The sequence below is a fragment of the Phoxinus phoxinus genome, assembly GCF_949152265.1.
Source record: "Phoxinus phoxinus genome assembly, chromosome: 2".
In the NCBI taxonomy this organism is placed as follows: domain Eukaryota; kingdom Metazoa; phylum Chordata; class Actinopteri; order Cypriniformes; family Leuciscidae; genus Phoxinus; species Phoxinus phoxinus.
Genome location: NC_136877.1, coordinates 39661465 through 39684911, shown reverse-complemented (window position 1 = coordinate 39684911; position 23447 = coordinate 39661465). Strand labels below are relative to the sequence as shown.

The window sequence follows — 23447 nt, the reverse complement described above, 5'->3', positions numbered from 1 at the left end:
GCACATTCTTAACCCGATTATGCTTAATAAGATGACAATGCATGTGGTCATGTAAAAGCGTTAACCCGTATTACTTATCGTAAAAAAACACATCAAAACGGCTATATTTTTGTGCCTTACCCCAATTTGGTCCGGTATCTAAATACATTAACCTGCGTTCTGACCTGAGAATGTGTGATACTGTATGTGACAGGAAAGCATCCTTACTGCAGATGTAAGAGTCTCCAGGCAGAGCGAGCGTTTCACAGTAGGGGACGAGGAAATATATCACAAACTGAATTTTTCTTGACTCAAGAAATTATAAAAACGTGTTCTCATCTCGTGCAGCCGCGGTAGAAGTGGTGCAGTCAAAATACTGCTTATTTATTTAACATCACATCACACCTCACATAATAACAAATGGAATACTCAGAGATACTCAGATACAAGAATGATTAAGTTGACGTCACTACCGGGGACTAACCAGATTTTATTTGAAATAAAGTTTTGTAAACGCGGTTTATTTGCATTGCCACACTGTAAAAAATTCTGCTGTGATTTTACAGTAAATTACTGGCTACTAATTGCATTACTTTCACAGTAATTTACAGTAAGAAATTTAATGTAAATTACAGCAAAATGACAGTTGTGTACAGTGATTTCACAGTTAATGATATCACATCATTACTGTAATTTCACAGTGCATAACTGTATAAATATAGTTATCAGCTGTAACTTGAACAGTAATTTATTGTGTTTCAGCTGTAAAAGTAATGCAATTAGTAGCCAGTAATTAACTGTAAACTTACAATTTAATACAGTAATGCAATATGATGACATAAAAGTAGTAAAAAAAAGATTAAACAATAGTTTCCACAATTGATTTTATTTTCCATTAAAATTGTTACAACAATATCATAACAGCGGGCAAGAGTCGGCAACGGGCATGAGTCGGAGTCGGCAACGGGCAAGAGTCGGCAACGAGATGGCAGTCCAAAAAACAGAACAGTAACGGTAGAAGTGAAGGTCTTGACCAGAAGGGCAGTCCAACACATTCAGTGGTGATATAGCAAGTAAAAACGGAGAAAGCCAACAATTACATACTCAACACAAAATCTCATTATGTTGCCATCCATTCAAAATTCACAAGTTTGCGCAGCAGAGAACAAACGAGATGGCAGTCCAAAAAACAGAACAGTAACGGTAGAAGTGAAGGTCTTGACCAGAAGGGCAGTCCAACACATTCAGTGGTGATATAGCAAGTAAAAACGGAGAAAGCCAACAATTACATACTCAACACAAAATCTCATTATGTTGCCATCCATTCAAAATCCACAAGTTTGCGCAGCAGAGAACAAACTTGCTGATTGATGCCTCCCTGCTTCTTCTTGGATTTAGATCCTGTATCAGGGTTGATGCCCAGGAAGCACCTAAGAACACAATAAAAAAAAAATACATTTCAAAGTCTGAGAGATTCCCTATTTTTGTTATATATTTGAAAATACAGTCTAACATTAGAATATATTTTACACTGATTATTTGGTAGGAAGGTAGATATCCAGAAACAGGAATGAGCACCTCTTACCCAAGGTGTTTTAAAAACAGTCTTAATTTTATGGACGGAAAGACAGAGTCACGATATACAGTGAAATGGGATTATTAAACTTCAAAAAGTGACAGTTTAAAGACATGCAATTGCACGTTTGAAAGTGAAAACTGTTGCACGTCCACCAGCTTTGAGTTCATTCATTACTCGTGGTTTCAGAGCAGTTTGTAATAATGTGCAGTACTCAAAGAAATGGTTAACTAAAAATTAAAATTTGCTCATAATTTATTTTTGTATTTTTGATTGTCATTCCATCATTGGACGTTCCATTCACTTCAGCCTGAAATGAAACCCTAAAAATCTTAAATTCTGTTCTGATGAAGAAATAAACTATAAATTATCAGCAAATTAAATTTTTTTGGGTGAACTGTTCCTTTAATAAGTACTGTTTACATTGTTTATAATATGCTGTTGATGAATTTTGAGTTTACTTTATGGCGTTTACATTTCTATACATATTTTGCTATTCATTTTAATAATGGAGTGAGATTTTTGTATGCCCAGTCCAAAGTCTCTTATCCACTGCAAGGTGCAGCTCAACTCGGCTCGCTTTACATTTCTGTTTGCTTTTCCACTGCAGATAGTCTCTGGTACCATCTCAATGTAGGTGTTCTTACAAGCGATTGTCATGGTTACATTTTACATTTCCATTTAACAACGGTTAGAGGAGGCGCATGACATGATCTTAAAGGAGAACTCCGTTCAATTTTAACATTGAGCTCATTTTTTAGTAAATTTGGAGTGCTGTCAATACAGAGATCAACGACAAAAATAGGTGTTGCCTACACCGTGTTATCCTCTTTTTAAAATTTGCACCCTATTGACTTCAACGGGGCACGTTATAAACCTGCTTTTATTTCTCTTATCATCCTTGATGTGTCATTACAAGTGCCCAGCCATGTTGAGTGATTCCTTCAGAGTGAACACGGTGAATCTGACTGCATTAGATGTGAAAGATATGAATAAAAATGATGTTATTTCAGCCAGCGCAAATACCTGTATTTACATCCTGTTTTCGGTCGAAACCTGTTTAGGTTTAGTTACCTATGATCACGAGCGTGAACTCGACAATCGACTACTTTGGACTTCGACCGAAAACAGGATGTAAATACAGGTATGTGCGCTGGCTGAAATAACATAATTTTTATTCATATCTTTCACATCTAATGCAGTCAGATTCACCGTGTTCACTCTGAAGGAATCATCTAACATGGCTGGGCACTTGTAATGACACATCAAGGATGATAAGAGAAATAAAAGCAGGTTTATAACGTGCCCCATTGAAGTCAATAGGGTGCAAATTTTAAAAAGAGGATAACACGGTGTAGGCAACACCTATTTTTGTCGTTGATCTCTGTATTGACAGCACTCCAAATTTACTAAAAAATTAGCTCAATGTTAAAATTGACCGGAGTTCTTAATGGCGACACAAACACATAACATGGAATGGTGAGAGGAACGTCTGTACCTAATCTGTTCGCCGTGTTTTGCCTAGGGATGCGATGTTCAAAGCAAGTCTGTCTCTTCATCACAGTGAAAATACAATATATTAACAATTTAACAGATTGGTACTCGGTATCGGCCGATAAAGGTCTTAAAGGGATGGTTCGGAGTAAAATCAACATAGGCTCCTTTGCACCATGACCTCGAGCCAAACACCCCCCAGGAAAGCCTTTTTTCCCTTGGTTGAACATTATTAAAGTTAGAGCTTATTTAGAGATATCAGCCGGATGGTTTAGTGCAGGCACTAATGGGTCCAAGGTTGTATCTCGTAAATTACCCCAATAATAATGCCTGGAATGGTACCAAACTTCTTCAGTAGTACAAATATGTTCTGTACTCATAAAACGAGGCATTGGAAAGTTTGTAAGTGCATCATGAGTTTATTTAAATAACACTTGCCTGACGGCTCATGCTACCGCTAACCCAGACAACGACGTCACTTCAGTGGTTTGTGAAAAGCATGTAAAAGTCCTAACAGAAAGCGATGCATAAGGATGTAGTGTAACGACAAATAATAATAAAAATTCTGAACCGTTAACAACTTACTGTTAACTAATAATTGTTGCAAACTGGTACTACCAAAAAAATAAACTGGGCATTGTTACACTACATCCTTATGCATCGCTTTCTGTCAGGACTTTTTTACGTGCTTTTCTCTAATCACTGAAGTGATGTCGACGTCTGGGTTAGCGGTAGCATGAGCCGTCAGGTGTTATTTAAATAAACTACTGATGTACTTACAAACTCTCTAATGCCTTGTTTTATGAGTACAGAACATATTTGTACAACTGAAGAAGTTTGGTCCATTCTGGGCATTATTAGTGGGGTAATTTATGAGATACATCATTAGCGCCTGCACTAAACCATCCGTCTGATTTCTGTAAATAAGCTCTAACTTTAATAATGTTCAACCAAGGGAAAAAAGGATTCTGGCGGGGTGGGGGGTGTTTGGCTTGAGGTCTTGGTGCAAAGACCCTAGGTTGATTTTTCTCCGAACCATCCCTTTAATCCCACATGAAACATTGAAAGGAGATTAAATACCTTTGAATGAATTCAAGAGTGCATGCAGACTCTTCTGGATATTGCAGATTCAAACAATAGTAACTGGAAAACAGCGAAGCAATACCAGTGATAAAGTCTGCGTGTGGCCCCATGACAACTTGCCCTTCGATGGAGAGCAACCATGCTGCAGGCTTAATCATATCACCTGAAATAAACAAAAGTACCAAACATTAGGCAGGACCTGTAAGACCTGCACTCACAAAATCAAGAGGAACTAATGGTCAAGCATTTTAAAGGGATGGTTTGGAATAAAATCAACATAGGCTCCTTTGCACCATGACCTCGAGCCAAACACCCCCCAGAAGCCTTTTTTCCCTTGGTTGAACATTATTAAAGTTAGAGCTTATTTAGAGATATCAGCCAGATGGTTTAGTGCAGGCACTAATGGGTCCAAGGTTGTATCTCGTAAATTACCCCAATAATAATGCCTGGAATGGTACCAAACTTCTTCAGTAGTACAAATAGGTTCTGTACTCATAAAACGAGGCATTGGAAAGTTTGTAAGTGCATCATGAGTTTATTTAAATAACACTTGCCTGACGGCTCATGCTACCGCTAACCCAGACATCGACGTCACTTCAGTGGTTTGTGAAAAGCACGTAAAAGTCCTGACAGAAAGCGATGCATAAGGATGTAGTGTAACGACAAATAATAATTTTTTTCCCAAACTGTTAACAACTTACTGTTAACTAATAATTGTTGCAAACTGGTACTACCAAAAAAATATGAGTGCATTCCTGGAACTGGGCATTGTTAGACTACATCCTTATGCATCGCTTTCTGTCAGGACTTTTACGTGCTTTTCTCTAATCACTGAAGTGATGTCGACGTCTGGGCTAGTGGTAGCATGAGCCGTCAGGTATTATTTAAATAAACTACTGATGTACTTACAAACTTTCCAATGGCTTGTTTTATGAGTACAGAACCGATTTGTACTACTGAAGAAGTTTGGCACCATTCCAGGCATTATTAGTGGGGTTATTTATGAGATACTGCCTTGGATCCATTAGCGCCATCCGTCTGATTTCTGTAAATAAGCTCTAACTTTAATAATGTTCAACCAAGGGAAAAGACCCTAGGTTAATTTTATTCCAAACCATCCCTTTAATGTTGTACAAACATGCATTGTAATAAAAAATAAAGTTGTGTTAGTTAAAACGACTTAAAGGAATAGTTCACCTAAAAATTAATATTTGCTGATAATTTACTTACCCTCAGGCAATCAAAGGTCCATCCACACGACCATGACTGGAGTCGAAAAGAAGTCTCCTGAACCCGAACCATTGGTCATTTTTAAAAACAAAACAATACTTGAATTCTTATCAACTGTAATCTGCACCGCTGTCCAGCTGTGCAGTGCTTGTTCGTGAGAGTTACTGCACGACATATTGCACAGGTAAATATCACGCGTGACATCATCATGTAGACATGGTCATACACGATAAACCCATGAAGCTATAATTTTGAATAATAATAATACAAATACAAATCTAGAGCAAAGAACATTAAACGGGTGTACAGCGCTCCTCTTTTAATTGCGACCTAACCTACATGATGTCACGCGTGATCTTTGCCAATGCAAGTTGTGCAAATCCCTCTCACGAACAAGCACAGCACAGCTGGATGAAAATGAAGATTTGTAGTTAAAAGTATATAAGATTTGTTTTGTTTTTAAAAATTATCAATGGTTTGGGGTCAAAAGACTTTTATTTGTCAACTGGAGTCATGTGGATTATTTTTATTCATATTGGACAGTCAAAAACCAATGGACTACAATCTCTTTCAATGTTAAATGTGGAGGCCTGAAATAAAATTTCTGTTTTGATGAAGAAAGAAACTCAGAAATATTGGATGACCTGAGAAGGAGTAAATTTTTGGGTGAACTAATCCTTTTACAAGACTTAACTCACTGCCAATATAATTCATAGACAATATAATGCAGAGGTCTTCAACCCTGCTCCTGGGGACCCACTGTGCTAAAGCAGGTTGGAAATAATCTTTGCAGGACAGCAGGTCCCCAGGAGCAGGGTTGAAGACCTCTGTATTAAGGTACTGGACACATGTAGGTTTAACCAGTAGTATACTGAATGACGTTAGTAGGGCCCTATGATTTTTTTTTTTATATTTGATTACATTTTAAAAGATTGGTGAAATTGTTTGCTTTATGAATGAAATTGATTATACATGCTGTTTGATGATTAAAATTAAAATTAAACCATAAATATGGAATCCATGAAAACTAAAACAGAAAAAAACTAATTTGGGAAAAAATAAAGCTGATTTCATAGGGCCTTACGTTAGACATTACCTTGGACAATCAAGCGAGGTGTGCTCGGCAATTTGGTCATCCTTTGGACGTCGGCAGCTGTGGCAGATGGCTGTAAAGTAAGTTTATACAGAAAACATTTTTATAGATGCAACGGGGTACAAAGTACACTGCCTTTGACTTTACATCTTATATTCAGTAAGAACTTTACTGAATATACATTAAAAGAAAACTTTTTACCAATAACTGAATAAGTGTTTGCAAAACAAAACTTACGTCAGCCTCAAGCACGATGGCGTCTTGTGGTTCTTTAAAGTATGTCCTTAGGAGCTGTAGAACACACATGGCCTTGTCTGAAACTTCAACGTCATAATTAGCCAGGACTTCAGCGATCCCCGGATAACGGCTGAGTCCCTGGCAGAACTTAACAATTGTGCTGCCTTTGCTGTGGATGGCCTCTCTTAGCTTGCTGATGATAGAGACATCTGTGAGCAGCTTAAAGTGTGAGTAAAGGCATCTTCGTGAAGACAGAAAGGGCCATTCTTCTATAACCTTGTCAATGGTTGGTGCAGGTACCTGATTAAGGTACCTACGTTGGAGTATGTAAGTCTTTTCCATCAGTGGCTCAGCTCTTTCTGCGCCATCAAAGCCATCCTCTGAAAACATGCGGTGCAGGCGCATTTTCATCTCATCCAATGTCGTCTCGGTCTCGCCACTGGGTAGATCCGTAGGAGCCCATCTCACGCACCCATATTGATCCACTGGGCCTCTTGCCATTGTCCCTGCTCCATTGCTGGCCCTCCTCTCCCTCCGTCGTCGTGCAAGAGTGTTGTTTCTATTTTTGTACTCAACCCTTGTTTTAATTTGTTGAAGGAGGGACTGACAGCCATCTCCAATAATATCTCCTGTTTTGCCTATATCTGCAAAACATTTAGGAAACTCTCTAATGATGCCCCGAACTATAGTGTGGCATGTTGCTCTACTAGGATTAGGATCTTGTTCTAAGATCTGATCTACCACTGCCTGTACTATGTTTTTTCTGTCTACTGGGAGGGGTCTTGCTTGATTTACCAAACATTGTTGAAGAGATGAAGGCATCCGTTCCCAATTTACTCTGAAATCAACATGCCATGGCCTTCCAAGATGTGGTGCAAAGCTCTCAGTGCATGAGGAGTGTGAGGATGGACTGCATGTGCTTCCCAAAGGGCTCTGAGATGAAGAGGGAGAGGGGACAGCCTCTAAATTTAACTGAATTACTGGAAGTCCTAAACAAAAAACAAAACAAAAAGAAAAAAAGAAAAGAAAAAAGAATGACATCTTTCATAAAGTTTCGTCATAGATTAAATAATTAAACTTAGTTTGTCAATTGTGATCATGTCCATAGCACCCTGCCGTGTAGATTTACCTTCATTTTTAAGAGCAGCCAACAATTTTCTGCACTGTATTGGACGCAAGTATTTTTCAATGTCTTTTTCTTCGACCAACATAAGGTCTTCCTTGTTTTCGACTCCCAGCTCCTCCAGAACTTCCAACAAATGTGCCAGTGTTTCATCTGAGAGGCTTGGTAAAATTGAAATCACCAAATCCTTAATGCCTTGATTCATTTTCTGAAAGAGAAAAGGTACAATTTTCTTTTTAGTTCAAATGAATCTGTAACACATTGCTCAATAGACCTCTGGAAAAGCATGATGAAGAGCAATTAGTAGCAAGTCAAACACCTCATAAGTTGGAAGAGGATAGTAGTCAAGCAAGTGTTCTTGGTTAACACAAAGATAATCATCTTGAGCTACTCCTAATTCACAATAGACACCAATGTCTTTTAACTTAGCAAAGGTATGTTTCTCTGCAACAAAGTACACAGACTCATGTACGACAACCTCTAGAATAATCCTTCCAGCATAAAGTTCATCATCATGCTTTTCAAGCAAAACAAACATCCCCTTTCTGTACAATGTGCCTTTCACTGTGATTTCATTACATGCCACTGTAGACTGTGAATCAAACGTGTAACTGGCCACTGCCTCTCTAATCCTGTCACTGTAATCATCAATATAGAATTCTACACCCTTCTGTATCTGTACAACTGGAGGGAACATGCTGCCTGCACCTAGATAAGCTTGCAGAAGTTGGTGTCTCTCTGCAAGGGTTTTGCAAAGATTTTTAAAATTGTGCAGTTTTCTGGCACACTGCTTAAAATAGCTGTGCTTGCTTTCGAATCTCAAAGTCCAGAGGCGAATTAGTGGACCGAAGTGGTGTATAAGGTCAGGGTAATGACACATGTAATGATGCTTAGGTCGTAAGGGATTATCAGGGAAGAGCTTTTGCCTGGTGCAAATGTATTCTTCGATTAAAACTTTGAGATATGCAACCTGCCCTGTTGTTACAGCTGGTGCACAAACAAGCTCCACTATCTCTCTCAGTTGCAATATCAGTTGCCATACCTCATTTCTACATGGATCTTTAATCCTGTCACCAATCAAGAGAGGTAGTATCCTGAGAAAACACCAATTCTGAACAGCATGTCCACTTAACCGCTCACTTCCGGGGGAGAGTTCGCCTGGTTTGTCATTTGCATCATTTCCTTTGTATTTGAACTGATTTTTGCATCGATTCAATTGCAAGTATGTAAAATGCTTCTCCTCAACTAAACGACCAACAAACAAAGCAAGGTCATAAGAAACAACACCCTCAAATAGATCGTGCCCTAGACATGGTGGGAGTCCAGGCTGACAAACATGGAAATGTGCAAGCTTGTTAAAAGGAGAGTCCCCCTTGATACCAAATACAGAGCCAGCAACAGCAGTGTCTAAATCTTGGACATGGCTTTTATATGACTGCACAGTTCTTGCAGTACCACACAGATTTGGCTCATTCACAAATGTGGTTTTATTTATCTCACAATATCGGCAGAAATAATCTGCACGACTGAAGTTTTCCAAAAACCCCCCTATACAATGGGATCCCAAATTATCTCCGGAAATGGCAACAAGAGTCCCTTTCACGATTTTACCACTGGACACTGAAATGCCAGTTTCCTCTAGAAATTTAAGATCCTTGATCAATGGCTCAAAAACTTTGTTTATACCAAAGTATTTGAAGTCGTTTTCCCTACAAAGAAGCACAAGTTGCATGTGATCTGTAGTTGATCGATTGTGTGGCAAAATATCAGTCAGAGTATAGTAGACCGCTAAAACCTTATGTTTTTTCTTCCCTGAACCAAGAGGGTTTACAACCTCAAAGGCATCCTGATATAAAATGAGGCCAAGAGAATCAGAAGCTGTCTTCATTAAACTATTACTCTTAAATCCCTCACCATCCTTAACATCACGTAAAACATCTCCAGGAGTGGGTGGTTGAGAATGCGTGTAAGCATGCTGTTCTCGTACAGATCTGGTTTTGAACAGTGCAGCCAATGTTTCCTTTATAGGTATATACTGGGCAAAACGCTCTTTGCCATTTTCATCAATACCTAAAAAAAATGGCACAGGTTCAACATAGTCAAAATGACTTTTAAAAACAGACTTTCTTTTTTGGTCTGTATTTAACAGCTCCCTGTTATAAAACCTCAGAAGATCATCTTTACGCATTTCCTCAATGATGTTGCTAACAATAGCCTCTGAAATTTCAAGAGCCTTCAGTTTCTCACTCAGGATCTTAAGTGCATGTGACAGACCAATTTCATGTGCATTCTGAAAGTCCTCAATTATTGTTGTTATAGTACTTGCTGGTAACAACAATTTTGATTGTAATTTCAAGTACAGAAGTGTAATATTTTGTAGGAACAATGATTCATCGACAGCAAATGGCTCTTCACATTCAAATCTGTCTTCATCGGGTGTCTCTAAATAAGGTTGATTAGAAATGCAAAACTGCTCAGTGGGAGCAGATCCAGTTGCCATAGAATCATCAAGATCTTCAACATGTTTGTGTTTCCTTGAAATATGAGCTGCTAAACTAGACTCAACTGTAAAGGTAGAACTACACTCTCTGAATGGGCATTTAATTTTGAGTCCTTCTCTTATGTGTGACTTTAAATGCTTGATGAGGGAGGTTAAGCTGTTACACACAATTTCACAAGATTGAGCTACACACTTTAATGGAGCATCAAATTGCTTGCTAAGAGATGGGCCCGATCCTTTATGATCTCTATACATGTGTGCTTTCAGAACGCTATCTTTATTGTACATGCGAGTACACAGAGAAATGCCACACTGATATCTGAAATTTGGAGTATTACTGTGGAGCTTTGTGTGCTGGATAAACTGGACAACAGTCTCAGACACATGCTCACACTGACTGAATTTACAGTGAAACATTGCAAACTGAAAAGAAGCCTAGAATATACCAAAGAAAAAAAGAAAGAAGGCTATAGTAAAATTTACAAGTAGGCTATATTTCAGTGACATTTCAGAAAATGGTGAATAATATCTCAGAAATTATCTTTTCGTGGCATGTGTCGTGTTTGAATTGAAGTTCACAGGAATTATTCAAAATGGACGATGGCCAACAATTTTTTTTCAGATACGAAAGTCGGAGAATAAAATAATTTTTAAAAAGAAAATAACAAAAGTACAAAGACGGGACAATAGCCAAATTTACCAAAAATCTTAAGTAAAGTTACAGTCAATCGCAAATAATCTCTCAGAAATATATTTTCGTTGCACGTGCGCCGTCTTTGAAATTGAATTGAAGTTCACAGGAATTATTCAAAATTGATGATGACAGTTTTTCCAGATATCCTAACTATACGAAGATCGACGGGGAGAATAAACACATTCTTAAAACACAAATTAATAAAAGTACAAAGACGGAATTAGTCCATTTTACCCATGAAGTGCAACCGAACGTTAACATTAAAGTTACAGAATCTCTCAAAAATGATATGTTCGATGCGCGTCGTCTTTGAATTAAAGTTCACAGGAATTATTCAAAATTGATTATGCCTGCATTTTTTCCAGATATCCTATAGCTAACGTTAGCTATAAGTTAGCCTACGAAGAACGACGGGGAGAATAAACAAATTCTTAAAACACAAATTAATAAAAGTACAAAGACGGAATTAGTCTATTTTACCTTATGAAGTAACTTACAACCGAACGAACATTAAAGTTACAGTCAAGAATCTCTCAAAAATTATCTTTTCGTGGCATGTGCGTTGTCTTTGAATTGAAATTCACAGGAATTATAACTTAGCTATTCAAAATGGATGATGACGCACTTTTTTTCACTCATGTGGCACTATACAAGTCTACACGAAAGAATACAATTTTAAAATGCAAATAATAAAAGTAGGCTACAACGACAGAATGTTTACCTCTGAAGCAATAACTGAAGTAAAGATACACAAATAATATCTCAGCAAATTCTCGTGTGCGTCGTCTTCTAAGTTCACAGTGATAATGCAAAATGGATGACGCACTTTTTTTCACTCATACGAAAGTCTACACCAACACGAAAGAATACAATTTTAAAATGCAAATAATAAAAGTACAACGACAGAAATTTTACCTCTGAAGCAATAACTGAAGTAAAGATACACAAATAATATCTCAGCAAATTCTCGTGTGCGTCGTTCTTTTCACAGTGATAATGCAAAATGGATGACCAACCGTGTCGAGCTAATACAGCTGGGACATCCCGCCCATTCTTCAAGTTCAAACTGTGTAACGTTAGCCATGGTCTATAGCCTATTTTTCTTTCACCCAAAAAATTGTTCAAGATTATTATATATTATCATATATTATATATAAGATATATATATATATATATTACTCATATTATCTCTCCAAGACTTAATAAATTTCGATTACGTTCACTTAAAATAATTGCACAAAACACAGGATCATTAAAAAAAAATTTGCAAGCTGCCGTCCTTTAACAAAACTCGGTAACAAAAACATAATTCGTCATAAACAACTGTTGTAAAGCACTTTTCTAAGTTTTTAAAGTCATTTTTCGGCTGCTTTCATGCCAATGTCCGGGATTTTCTACCACCACTATGAAACGCTAACTTGCTAGCTAGCCAGATCTCTAACATCGCATAAATAACTGTTTAGAAATCAATTTTTGTTTTAACTATGCACTTTTTATTTACCTCGTAACTTACCTTTATACATCAGATAGCATCGTCAGTGCCAAGAGAATACTGCGTCGTGTCGTGTCGTCGTGAGCTGGATCAAAGAGAGCATATTATGTCAGACTTATTAAAGTACGGAATTTTCGCTGTTGGAACGTTATGAAATAATTTCAAATAGGTTAAACTATTACATTACTATTTGTTGGTAGAATATTTTCTTTTTTTGAAGAGAGAGCATACTTACATGTAAAGTAGCCAGACTGAAGATGGCGCCTTCGTTCTCAGCTGAATATTTTTTTTTTTTTTTTGAATAGGTATTTTTACAGTAATTTGCTGTCATATCACAGCAGATAGTTAATAGTCAGTGAGCGAATCCACATTACTGTGATATTACAGTAAAACAATAAAAACAGTATTTTACTGTAAAAAAACACAGTTAAATATTGTGAAAGTCTGGAAATATTTTACAGTGCAGGTTATTGGTAAATTTAACAGGTTCATTCAAACAAGCTGATTTTTTGGAGTTACCAGCGTATCGCGGTGTATGTAATCATGCTCGTTGACTCTAGTCCTGGAGGGCCACAGCACTGCAGAGGTTAGGTTAGCTTGACTTAAAGTGGCGCTGCGCAGACCGATCAGTGTATGACATCAAATCCTTCAGGCTTATTTGTAAACTACAGGTATGTGTTGGAACTAAACTCTGTAGGACTGAGTGCTTACATTGCATTGAAAGTTTACATGATCAGCTCATGCATTCCCTGGGAAGCAAACCCATGGTCTTGGTGTTGCTAGCACCACACTCTTCTGCAGAATTACTATATTTGTGCTCTGCAATCTAATCTAACATTACGAAGACTGCTTGATCTTACCTGAAACTTGAGCAGAAAATTCTCTTGCACAGGAAGCAGTCTGAAGACAAAATATAACATACAATATTATATCATTTAAACAATATTGCATTTGACTCACTCTGCGCCCGCCTCACCTAGCCATCTCGGACAATCCCAGTTTTCCATCACCATTCAGGTCAAACATTTTAAGCTGCAGGAAAAAGCATAAATTAAAGATGGAAGTTGTGTGTGTGTGTTGTGTATATGTGTGAATTGTGTGTGTCTACTCACTATGGTCTGTGTATACTCGTTCAGTTTCTTGTCATCGTAATGTCTGTTTGCTTTCTTCAACAGATCTGAGAGGAAGCCCTAGGGCAAAGAAATGTTTTTATTTAGTAATGGATCTATAATAGCTATAGGAAGTTCTGTGTGACCTATTGAGTTGTACCTTCAGTTCATTGGATTCAATGTATCCGCTACGGTCATTATCATATTTTCTCCAAGCCTAAAAAATGAAACAATAGCATTAAAACAGATACCTCCACACATATGTATAGATTCTTTGCCCTGCAAAGGTGAAAGCGACAAGATTTCAATCAAACATGTTCAGATTTGTATGTGATTATGTCATTGTCATCTTGATTAAACCAGTGAATTTAGTATTTGGGAATTACACTGGGATTACTGGTGAGCTGATATATTGTGGAGGGATACCCACCTGCCCTGGTTTACCAGGACGTGTTATTGTATGCATTATTGTACGTGTGTGTATTCCTCTGTAATGCTTGTAAAATGTCTTCATTGTATCCACACATTTAAAAAGACTTTACTCCTCTACAACTCAGATGAACAAAATGAACATGTTTTGTATTATTTACAAAATCACCATGTTGTACAAATGAAGCTCCATTAACCCAGTTACTCACACATACACACACTCTGTTCTTTTATGTATTGCAGTCCATTCATAATGGATAACCTACTGCAAATAGAGTTTTCTGGCTCTCTCTCTTTCACACAGATGTACACAAAAGCACCTCAGCTATTCAAAGATATTTCATGTTTACAATAAAACAATAATTTTTCAAACTAATGAATCTAAATGTAGAGTAGAAATTCATTTCACTTTAAGTCTCAACAGATCAGGATATCTATAAGATATGGCAACAAAATAATCACTGTATGTTGTTGTGCGTTACATACAGGGTCCGAAATTAACACCCGCCAAGCGCCAAATGCGGGTAGATTTTCCATTTGGCGAGTAAATCTCAAAAGGCTATCCGCCACACTGGCGGGTGAATATTCATACCAAAATAGTAATGTAATAAACATTTTTTAATAAAATGTTTGTCCCGCCATAGTCTTATCTGATCGGTGAGTAGTAGCCGAATGTAGACGAACTGCTGCGCGTGTGACAGGGCGCATGTTTAACTGAAGAACGAGCAGAGAGAGAGAGAGCGAGCCCCGGTCGCGCGCGCGCTCTCTCTCTCTTTCTCTCTCTCAGTGGAGACAGGCGAAAGTATAAAGGCTTCACCGTCTCCTAAGCGCTGTCTTCAGCATCCGAAATTAACACCTGCCAAGCGCCAAATGCTGGTAGATTTTCCGTTTAGCGAGTAAATAATAAAATAAAATGTTCGGACACTCGGGAGGTCGTGAGATATTGCACACGTTACGAGTCAGTTAAACTGATAATCGCGTCAAAGCAGCTGGTACACGGCACGACTGTCCGGCGGCAATCACGTGAGCTTTCGCGCTAAACACAAGAGACCGGAGTTTTCAATGTTGCAGGCAATAGCTTCAGATAGAAAATGACAGAAATGTGTGTGCAAATGGACAGTAGCCATTCCTTTCAACATAAAAACGAGAGAGAGAGAGAGAGCGAGAGAGAGAGATTGAGAGTGTGTGTAAAAAAATTTTTTTTCTATTATTACTAGGCCTATTATAGCCTACATTTCAAATTTTGCTCTGGACAATTTTTTATGTTTGTATTCAACATAATACCTTATTATCTCAATTAAATGTACTGAAATTAATGTATATGTGACACAAAAAAGGCTGTTTATTATTTTGGCCGGTAAAAAATATGCTTGGCTGGTAGATTTTTTCATCTACCAGTCCCCGTGGCAGGTGAGCCAAAAAGTTAATTTCGGACCCTGGTTACATACAGTCATAAACTCTGCACTGGATCCCACAAACTGTCTGAAGCACAATAGAAAATTCTCCTCTGTTGGCAGCATCTGAGCCAGCTGTAAAAGATAAAGAGAGAAAGACATATTGTCATCAAATCACTGTTAATATCATCACTGATAAAAATCTATTAAAAAAGAAAGGAAATGTTTAATTATCAAAATAAAAAGTCTTGTAGTGATCACTTGACCATTAAATAAACTGAAAAGACACTGAACATTAAATTCTATATATAAATATACTCTCTTGAAAATGTACCAGAAATACAAGAAATATAATATAGTACAAGAAATATAATATAATATAATAATATAAAAATGCATTTTTGTTGTATAGCAAAATAAAATCTGTCGCTGAAGTTTGCCTTTGTTTTGTTCTTCTCTCATATTTAAAATATTTTAAAATATTTATAAAATATTTTCTCATATTTTGAATGCTTTAATCAAACCGGTAGGGTCATTAAAAACAAATATCCCCTCAGACATCACTTTTGCTAATACTATAAACATCTTGAAATTAACTATGCATTCTTTTTTAACCACTACATTTTGACTCCAGTCTATAATTCCACTGAATGGGATTTCAGCACCATGGACAGCCGCACAGCGGAGCACAAAGCTCTTATCCAAAGCAGCCCTTTTGCTACACGATCAACCAAGTGCTGCAGTCTGAGTTGATGCCTGTGTATAAAGCCTGCAAGAGCTGGACAGGGATGAGAGACCATTTAATGCTCTTGGTTATCTTTTCCGGCCTCAACAGAGGAGCTCATCAATGCTGAACTGCTGAAGGGACACTAAACCATACCAAAACCCAAAAGTTAGTAAAGCTCTGAAACCATCAATCTATGAAAAGTTCCACCTCTGAGTGCACTGACACACAAACCTGGGCCTGGAAGATCAACTTTTGCCTATAAAAAGCTAAAAGTACGTACAATCCAAGTAATGATTTGTTCATAGTATTGGATGTGGATAGTATTACTAGATAGAGGACAAAAATAGTTTGATGATCATCTAATAGTTATTCTATATCTGAAACACATGTAGATCGTGTGTGTGTGTGTGTGTGTGTGTGTGTGTGTGTGTGTGTGTGTGTGTGTGTGTGTGTGTGTGTGTGTGTGTGTGTGTGTGTGTGTGTGTGTGTGTGTGTGATGAATCAAAGCAGCCATTATTCCAGTTTTCAGAGTCATTCTAATATTTTGATTTGGTGCTCAAGAAACATTCGTTATTATTATCAATGTTGTAAACAGTTATGCTGCTCAATATTTTGCTTTCTTTTTAGAATTCTTTGATGAATAGAAAGTTCAAAACAGCCTTTATTTGAAATCAGTTGCACTTTTTTCATTCTTGCTGGGATGAACAATAATAATTTGATATAAGCATATTTTCGCAGAGGAACAGAAATCAACAGAATAGAGAATTTACAATATTGTAAAAAGCGAACATCTCTTTTCTGTTGATTTCTGATCCTCTGCGAAAAGATACTAACATTAAATTATTATTGTTCATCCCAGCAAGAATGAAAAAAGTGCAACTACCTTCGAAAGACAACTTCAAAATGCTGATACCTCACTACCAAAGTCAAGCAGAAAACCCCCAAAAGCAGGAAAGCAGAAGATGACAGATACGATGATCCCAACATGGCTAATCTGAGCTTCCATCTTAGATTCACACGCAACGCACAGAAGAACCAATCATTGACTCATACAAGCCTTGAAAAGAGCAGCGGAAATCCAGCCAGCTTTCAAGATAAAGTGGCATGTTTGAGATTGTGTGCCAGATTGAAAACAGAAAAACTGTCTGAAGTGTGAGTGAAAAACAGTGAACATCCAAACATACCACGTATGGACCACGCATGGATTTTGTTCAATGTCATTTACAATTTCTTGCATGATGCAGATCATTTGAATACACTGTAACCACATCCCTTCTGCATTAACTGCAGGATCTCCTACTAGCTGAGCTTTAATCTGGTGCACAGAGAGGCTCTTCTCATCATTTCGAAAACATCTTACCTCCCCTAAGCTATATAGGACTGACAAATAGGTAATGGGAAAGAAATGTAAACGCTAAAACCATTTAAAAGCAACCAGCCAAACAAACTCAATAGCTTCATAACTGAAGCAGGTGAAAGGAAGGAGCTCAAGTGTTCATGTGCTCTGTGACTGGATTAGTGTGGTTTTTCTTCCAACATAAATCATTTTATCCATTCGCTCGTGCCGTCATCATGATGGACGCCCCCCCCCCATCCTCTCCCTTCCCCTCCCCCTCATCCATCTCTCCCTCCACTCATTCTTCTCACTGCCCCTCCCTTCATCATTCCATCATCCCCTCGATAGATGCCACCTTCTGCCCTCCTTCAAACCCCTAATCTGCCCTCATTGTCCTCTTTATATTTCCTCCTGGTGTTCCATTAATCTCAGACGGTGGTTCTGCAGAACAGTCTCTCTGCAGAGCTTCAAACCATTGCTTTGGTAGTGAAAAAGGGTGGGAATTTACCTCTGACATCTCAATCTTCCCATCACCGTTCTCATCGAATTTCAGCATGAACTCTTTCATCCTGTCTTTGAACGAAGCATTTGAAGGATCCTGAAAACAAACATGTCTGACATGTAAAACAACACCGCTCCTACTTCAATTAAGTCCACATTTTTTCCCCCAAATGTTCCAAGTGAACAGTCCGCTGGAAACAAATCTTTAAAACATGCCATGCAGAAACTGTATTGACATTAGAAAATATCAGCCAGATGGTATCTGCTCAGATGGCATGTGTGCATTAGGCTAGATTAATCTAAGCATCTCATTCTGTAACTGAATGTGACATTCAGATCATCACTTATCAAGTACAACTGCATCTGATGTATTTACCATAATTAACGAACACACACAATGTGTGACTCACCACACTTTTCCGTGCCATCTCGAGCTCACGGATGAAATGCTCCAGTTCCTTCCCTTCAATGCAGCCATTGCCTAGAAGAAAATGAACATAAGTTCATTTATTTAATTATGAGTTGAAACTGAACATCCAAGACACAAAGATACTGTTCAACTCGTGTCGTCTGATGTAACTTGACATTCATTTCCTCTTTATAAATGAAATTATGATATTATAATCAGTTCTTGTCTTGTTGATTTAAAATGCTGAAGGACAGATAAATTCAATGAGCTACAAAGGGATTTTACACATATTTTTCTTAGAAACAATGTCTGCTTTGTACAGGGAACATTCTTGCATCTCAGACACAGTTTGCAGTTTCTCAGTCTAGTCATTTTTTAAATTGATAGTTCAATTTAACATGATTGAACATATTTAACATGTGCAGATGTGCAGATTTCAACTACTTCTTGACTTCTCTGCTGAAAAACCAGCTTAAGATCATTTGCTGGTCTTAGTGCAAGGCTGTTTGCTGGTTTTGTCGAGTTCTGGAGACTTTTTTTTTTTTAGATGGTCATGCATGCAGATTGACCAACTTAAAAAAATAGCTTTGGTTGGTTAAGCTGTTCTTTTCAGCCGGATTGATAGTAGATACATCTAGTAAAAGTCTGTAACAAGATGAATATATGACACTCCACATGCTAAGCCTAAACCAGTCAAATATGGTTTGCTGGTCTTAGCTGGCCTCCCATACTGGTCATTCTGATCTGTTGGCTGGTCTCAAGGTGGTCTTGTGTGCTTTTCAGCTAATCCAGTTGAGTGCCATCTTTGCCAGGTTGACCACCAAATGAAGGGCAAACTGGGAGGCCAACTTAAACAAGCTAAAAGCAGCAAAGCACCTTAGGTTGTTTTTTCCTCCCCAGCTGGACCGGTTCTCTTCCAACCCCCGCCCATCACTTTTCATCTTCAAAGTCTCTCAAACGCTGACACACAAATCAATTGGAAGGAAAGATTCCATTCCAGAGTGAAATCAATAATGCCAACAATGCCCGTGGGGCATAATTTACAGAGCCAAACTCGTGCCTAACGCTGAAAGAAGTTAACAGGGCGATAGCAGGCAATCATCCCACTGGCGCTTTTTCAATTTCCCTGAATTATTCAAGAATACGCTTGTGCGTAAAACTGCATTGCACATTGCACGAGGATTCAACTTGAGTTACTGTCCCGCTAGATCAGTGTTGCCAGATCCCGCAAAAGAAGCGACTGTGTCTGAACGAAACGACCCTAAAACATCACATTATGTGGGGCAAGCAAAACATAAAATGACATTCTGGAAATGAGAATCCCTCTAAAAATTATCAACCTACGACAGTCCATTAATATTCAAAAGCGACTCGATAAGCTTGTATTAAGCGGGTGTGGCAACTGCTCAAATACTTGCATTTACTTTTGACTAATTTTTAACGTGTAGCTAACTCAATGAATTCCTCTAATAAGTGTAGCCTAATAAAAAACTAACATAAAAAAACGTTTAAAAAAAACGTAGTCTAGCCTACATGTGTGTGCGGTAGGCTAGCACAAACCCATGCATGTTGAATACGCTTGCGTTTCAAACAAACCAGAAAATAAACTCAAAATAGAATATAGGCCCATATTTTAAAGGTTTGATTATTTGTTTTGTTTTTTTATTTTACAAGAATATAGCAGATATCTCATTGAGATTTCTCAATCTAAAAAAAAACTAAAAAAAACTGCGTATACACCCAGAGACTCTTTCCAAAAGCATAGCTCATATTGACGAAATTTACTATTAGATTAATTAGGCTACTTACTTTTTTTTTAATAATCATTATTATTTGCTTTTGTATTTTAACATAAAATGTACAGAATATATATAAGTTCAGATATAATTATACAAATTGAGTGTAGCCTATAATTTTAATTGTAAGTCATAAATCAAATGCAATAGCCAGATATAAATCAGGGTAGATAAGTAGCCCAATAGCCTCTGACGTACGACTAAATTAAGAACGCTTTTCGTCCCGGGACGTTACACTCACCGTCAGCATCAAATTTATTCCAGATGTCTAGAAACTGGGTGGCAGTGAGTTCCGCCAGGTGCAGAGAAAGGGGCTCTGGTGCTTTATTCGCCATATCCAGCCTATAGTTTTCTCTCCCTTAGGTTTTTTTTTTCTTAGTCTATTTTTCTTCTTCTTCAAAGAAACAAATGCCCTGTCTTTGAAGCACTCCTCTACCCTTATGCGAGTCACTGGAAGTAGCCCGACAGAGACAGCAGTTTTAAACCCCCCACCGCCCCTGTTGAAGCGTGCAGTTCACACACTCACCAAAAGGCGGCAGCATATTATAGCGCGTTTAAAAACAGCTTCTGCAGTCGAGTTCATTCAGATCTGTACTCTAGGAGCATCACAGCGGGATTATGGAAATTAATTCAAATGTTCGCAAATCCTATGCGCTCGTACGCTTCCACGAGCAGAAAATAGCATAAAAGATTCCTAAAGTGTATTGACAGTAGGCCTAACCAACATTGCCTGGAGTCGATTAGAAAGGAAAGGCTTTATATAAAATTCAGTAATTTTATGTCTATATCCACATAATAAAATGTACTCTTTAACAGAACTACATATATGGATGGATGGATAGATAGAGTTTAGCAGCATTACAATCATAGCGTGTTGTGTATGAATCTATAGGGGATGTGGAATTTTCATTCCCTGCCTTCCCCCTTTTCCAACATTTTAACCAATGAACATAGCAGGACATATTTAGAGAGAGAGAGAGAGAGAGAGAGAGAGAGAGAGAGAGAGAGAGAGAGAGAGAGAGAGTTTGGGGAAGCACTGGGATTACAAAATGAATGGGAGACATATAGAGAAACTGTAAAGGCATGGACAGTAATATGCCATAAAAAGCCATCTCTCTGTGAGAAATTGCATATTGGTAATTTATTCATCAAACACACACTTGACTCAGCAGTTTGGACAGAAGGATGCTTACATGTCTCTGCAGGTCCTGGCTCTGAGTTGGTGAATGTTCAACAGAATCTTTTCATTACCTTTGAAAAGTCTGTTGTAATCATGACATGATTGGTGATGATGAGAGACACTTGTAGAAGGATATGCTGGCGAGCCCCTTGAAACTGCACTTACTGCAAGAGAGTGAGAGAAGAAACATTTAAGAGATTAAAAAGGGGCAGTAAGAAGGTTGGCAGAGATTATGTAAAAGAAAAAGATGTTAAAGTGTTCTCATATGTATCATTCAGAAGTTATGGGTTGGTATTATTTTTTTAAAATGTTTTTGAAAGAAGTCTTGCTCATCAAAGCTGCATTTATTTGCTAAAAAAAAAAACAGTACAAACTTGAATATTGTAAAATCATTAAAATAACTGTTTTTTATTTGAATACAAATGTAATTCATTTCTGTGAGGGAAAAACTGAATTTTCAGCATCATTACTCCAGTCTTTTGAGTCCCACGATCCTGCAGAAATCATTCTAATATGTTGATTTGATGCTCAAAAAGCTTGAAAATAAATGTATTATTATGATCCATGTTAAAAACAGCTGTGTAAATAATTTTAACAGTTCAACATTCTGGGATTAAGGTAAATTGAGGCAAAAATAAATAACGTACATAAATAATCATATTTTTCTGCATGCAAATGATGACCAGATGTAGTTCCTACATTAGCCCCCCCCCCCCCCCCCAAAAAAAAAAACAGTGCACAACCAGATTTCCCATAATCCAACTAAATGACAGTGATCACTGTCCTTCTGCCACCACAAAACATGGTCTGATGCAGCAGACTGGCACATGTCCAGTGTTAGAGAGCAGCAAAGGGAATCTCCCCATAATCAGACATATACCATCTGCAAAATGTACCCACATATGTAGAATGTCATTTGTTTGATGTAAGGGATAATACACATTTTTAGGTTATGCAGTATTTTGGCTAGAACACATGAAGCACACACACATGTGTTGATCCTTGATCCTCTCCAAAGTCAAGAATAAGCCGTGCCACTTCTGCCATATTCATGTGGTCTGTGATGAGCATGATGTCATCAACATTAAAGCACCCCCTGCTGCATTGCTGACCATCAGAAAATTCACACTCAGCAAAGATAAGACACGCACATGTAGCATACATGAGTCACTTCACTTCAACTATACACTCTTAAGAATATAGGTTCCAAAAATGCTTCTACAGCCTGAAAACATCCATATAATGGTGTTTCAAAGTCCCCAGGATGACCTCCACTAGAAGAAAAGGTTCTATATAGAACCCTAAATGGTTCTGTCAGGAACTTCATATAGAACCTTAGGGGTTCCCATCATTTTATTGAATTAATTTATTTTATTTTAATTAAACTTTTTTAAAAACATTTTTAACCCATTAAGGGTTCTTTAAAATTGAGTCAAGAACCCTAGGGTTCTATATACAAATCCATTAAACCTTTTTTTCTAAGAGTGTCCCTTTTCCCTGTTAATGGAAGATACTTATAATACCAATACCAATGTATTATTATTACTAATATTTTTAAATGAAACAATCTCCAATTAGCCAAACAATAAGAAACATATAGTGAAAAATGGTTCTTAATAAAGAAAAAAGGCTTCTTCTTCTGAACTAAAGGTGCAGCAACAAACCATGAAATAACCATTTTAATAGTGTAAGAGGCAATGCACGTTTGATTGACAGGATAGAGACGGAAAAGAGAGATAGAAAATGTGAGAGATTTGAATCGTTATTAAGTAACAGATTTCCCTCTGAGTTTAAATAAAGCTTAAAAAGCAAATGTTCAATTTAGTCATTCTTCTGAAAAGGTTGTGTGTGCTGACTAAACAAAACTTCATGTGCCACTCAGAGTGCTCAGGCTGAAGTACTATGCGTGACACACACACACACAAACGCACGCACGCGCACACACGCACACGCACACGCACACACACACACACACACACACACACACACACACACACACACACACACACACACACACACACACACACACACACACACACACACACATACACACACACACACTTTA

At 37.7% G+C, this 23447-nt stretch overlaps 2 protein-coding genes across 4 annotated transcripts in view; both read right to left on the bottom strand.

Moving 5' to 3' along the window:
- Positions 1–21530, bottom strand: part of calb2b (calbindin 2b) — a 26006-nt gene extending 4476 nt beyond the window's left edge. Inside the window, exons 1-8 of one of the 3 annotated variants that reach the window (XM_079583787.1) lie at positions 21396–21530; positions 18408–18478; positions 18005–18094; positions 15488–15568; positions 13771–13827; positions 13614–13691; positions 13478–13533; positions 13362–13401 (exon numbers count right to left, since the gene is read on the bottom strand). In XM_079583787.1, coding sequence (XP_079439913.1) covers positions 13362–13401; positions 13478–13533; positions 13614–13691; positions 13771–13827; positions 15488–15568; positions 18005–18094; positions 18408–18425 — 420 coding nt within the window. In that variant the 5' untranslated portion in view covers positions 18426–18478; positions 21396–21530. Of the gene's footprint in view, positions 1–13361; positions 13402–13477; positions 13534–13613; positions 13692–13770; positions 13828–15487; positions 15569–18004; positions 18095–18407; positions 18479–19282; positions 19807–20443; positions 20699–21395 lie in introns of those variants that run through there. The other 2 variants (XM_079583785.1, XM_079583786.1) reach the window with 2 other exon arrangements.
- Positions 848–12876, bottom strand: LOC306983410 (uncharacterized protein). Its single transcript, XM_079583764.1, has 7 exons — positions 12737–12876; positions 12523–12586; positions 7822–8023; positions 6693–7681; positions 6459–6528; positions 4130–4295; positions 848–1409 (listed from the first exon to the last, which is right to left on the bottom strand). The coding sequence occupies exons 3-7, from the start codon at positions 8018–8020 to the stop codon at positions 1289–1291; spliced, it is 1545 nt and encodes a 514-aa protein (XP_079439890.1). The 5' UTR covers positions 8021–8023; positions 12523–12586; positions 12737–12876; the 3' UTR covers positions 848–1288.
- Positions 21531–23447: the final 1917 nt, after the last annotated feature.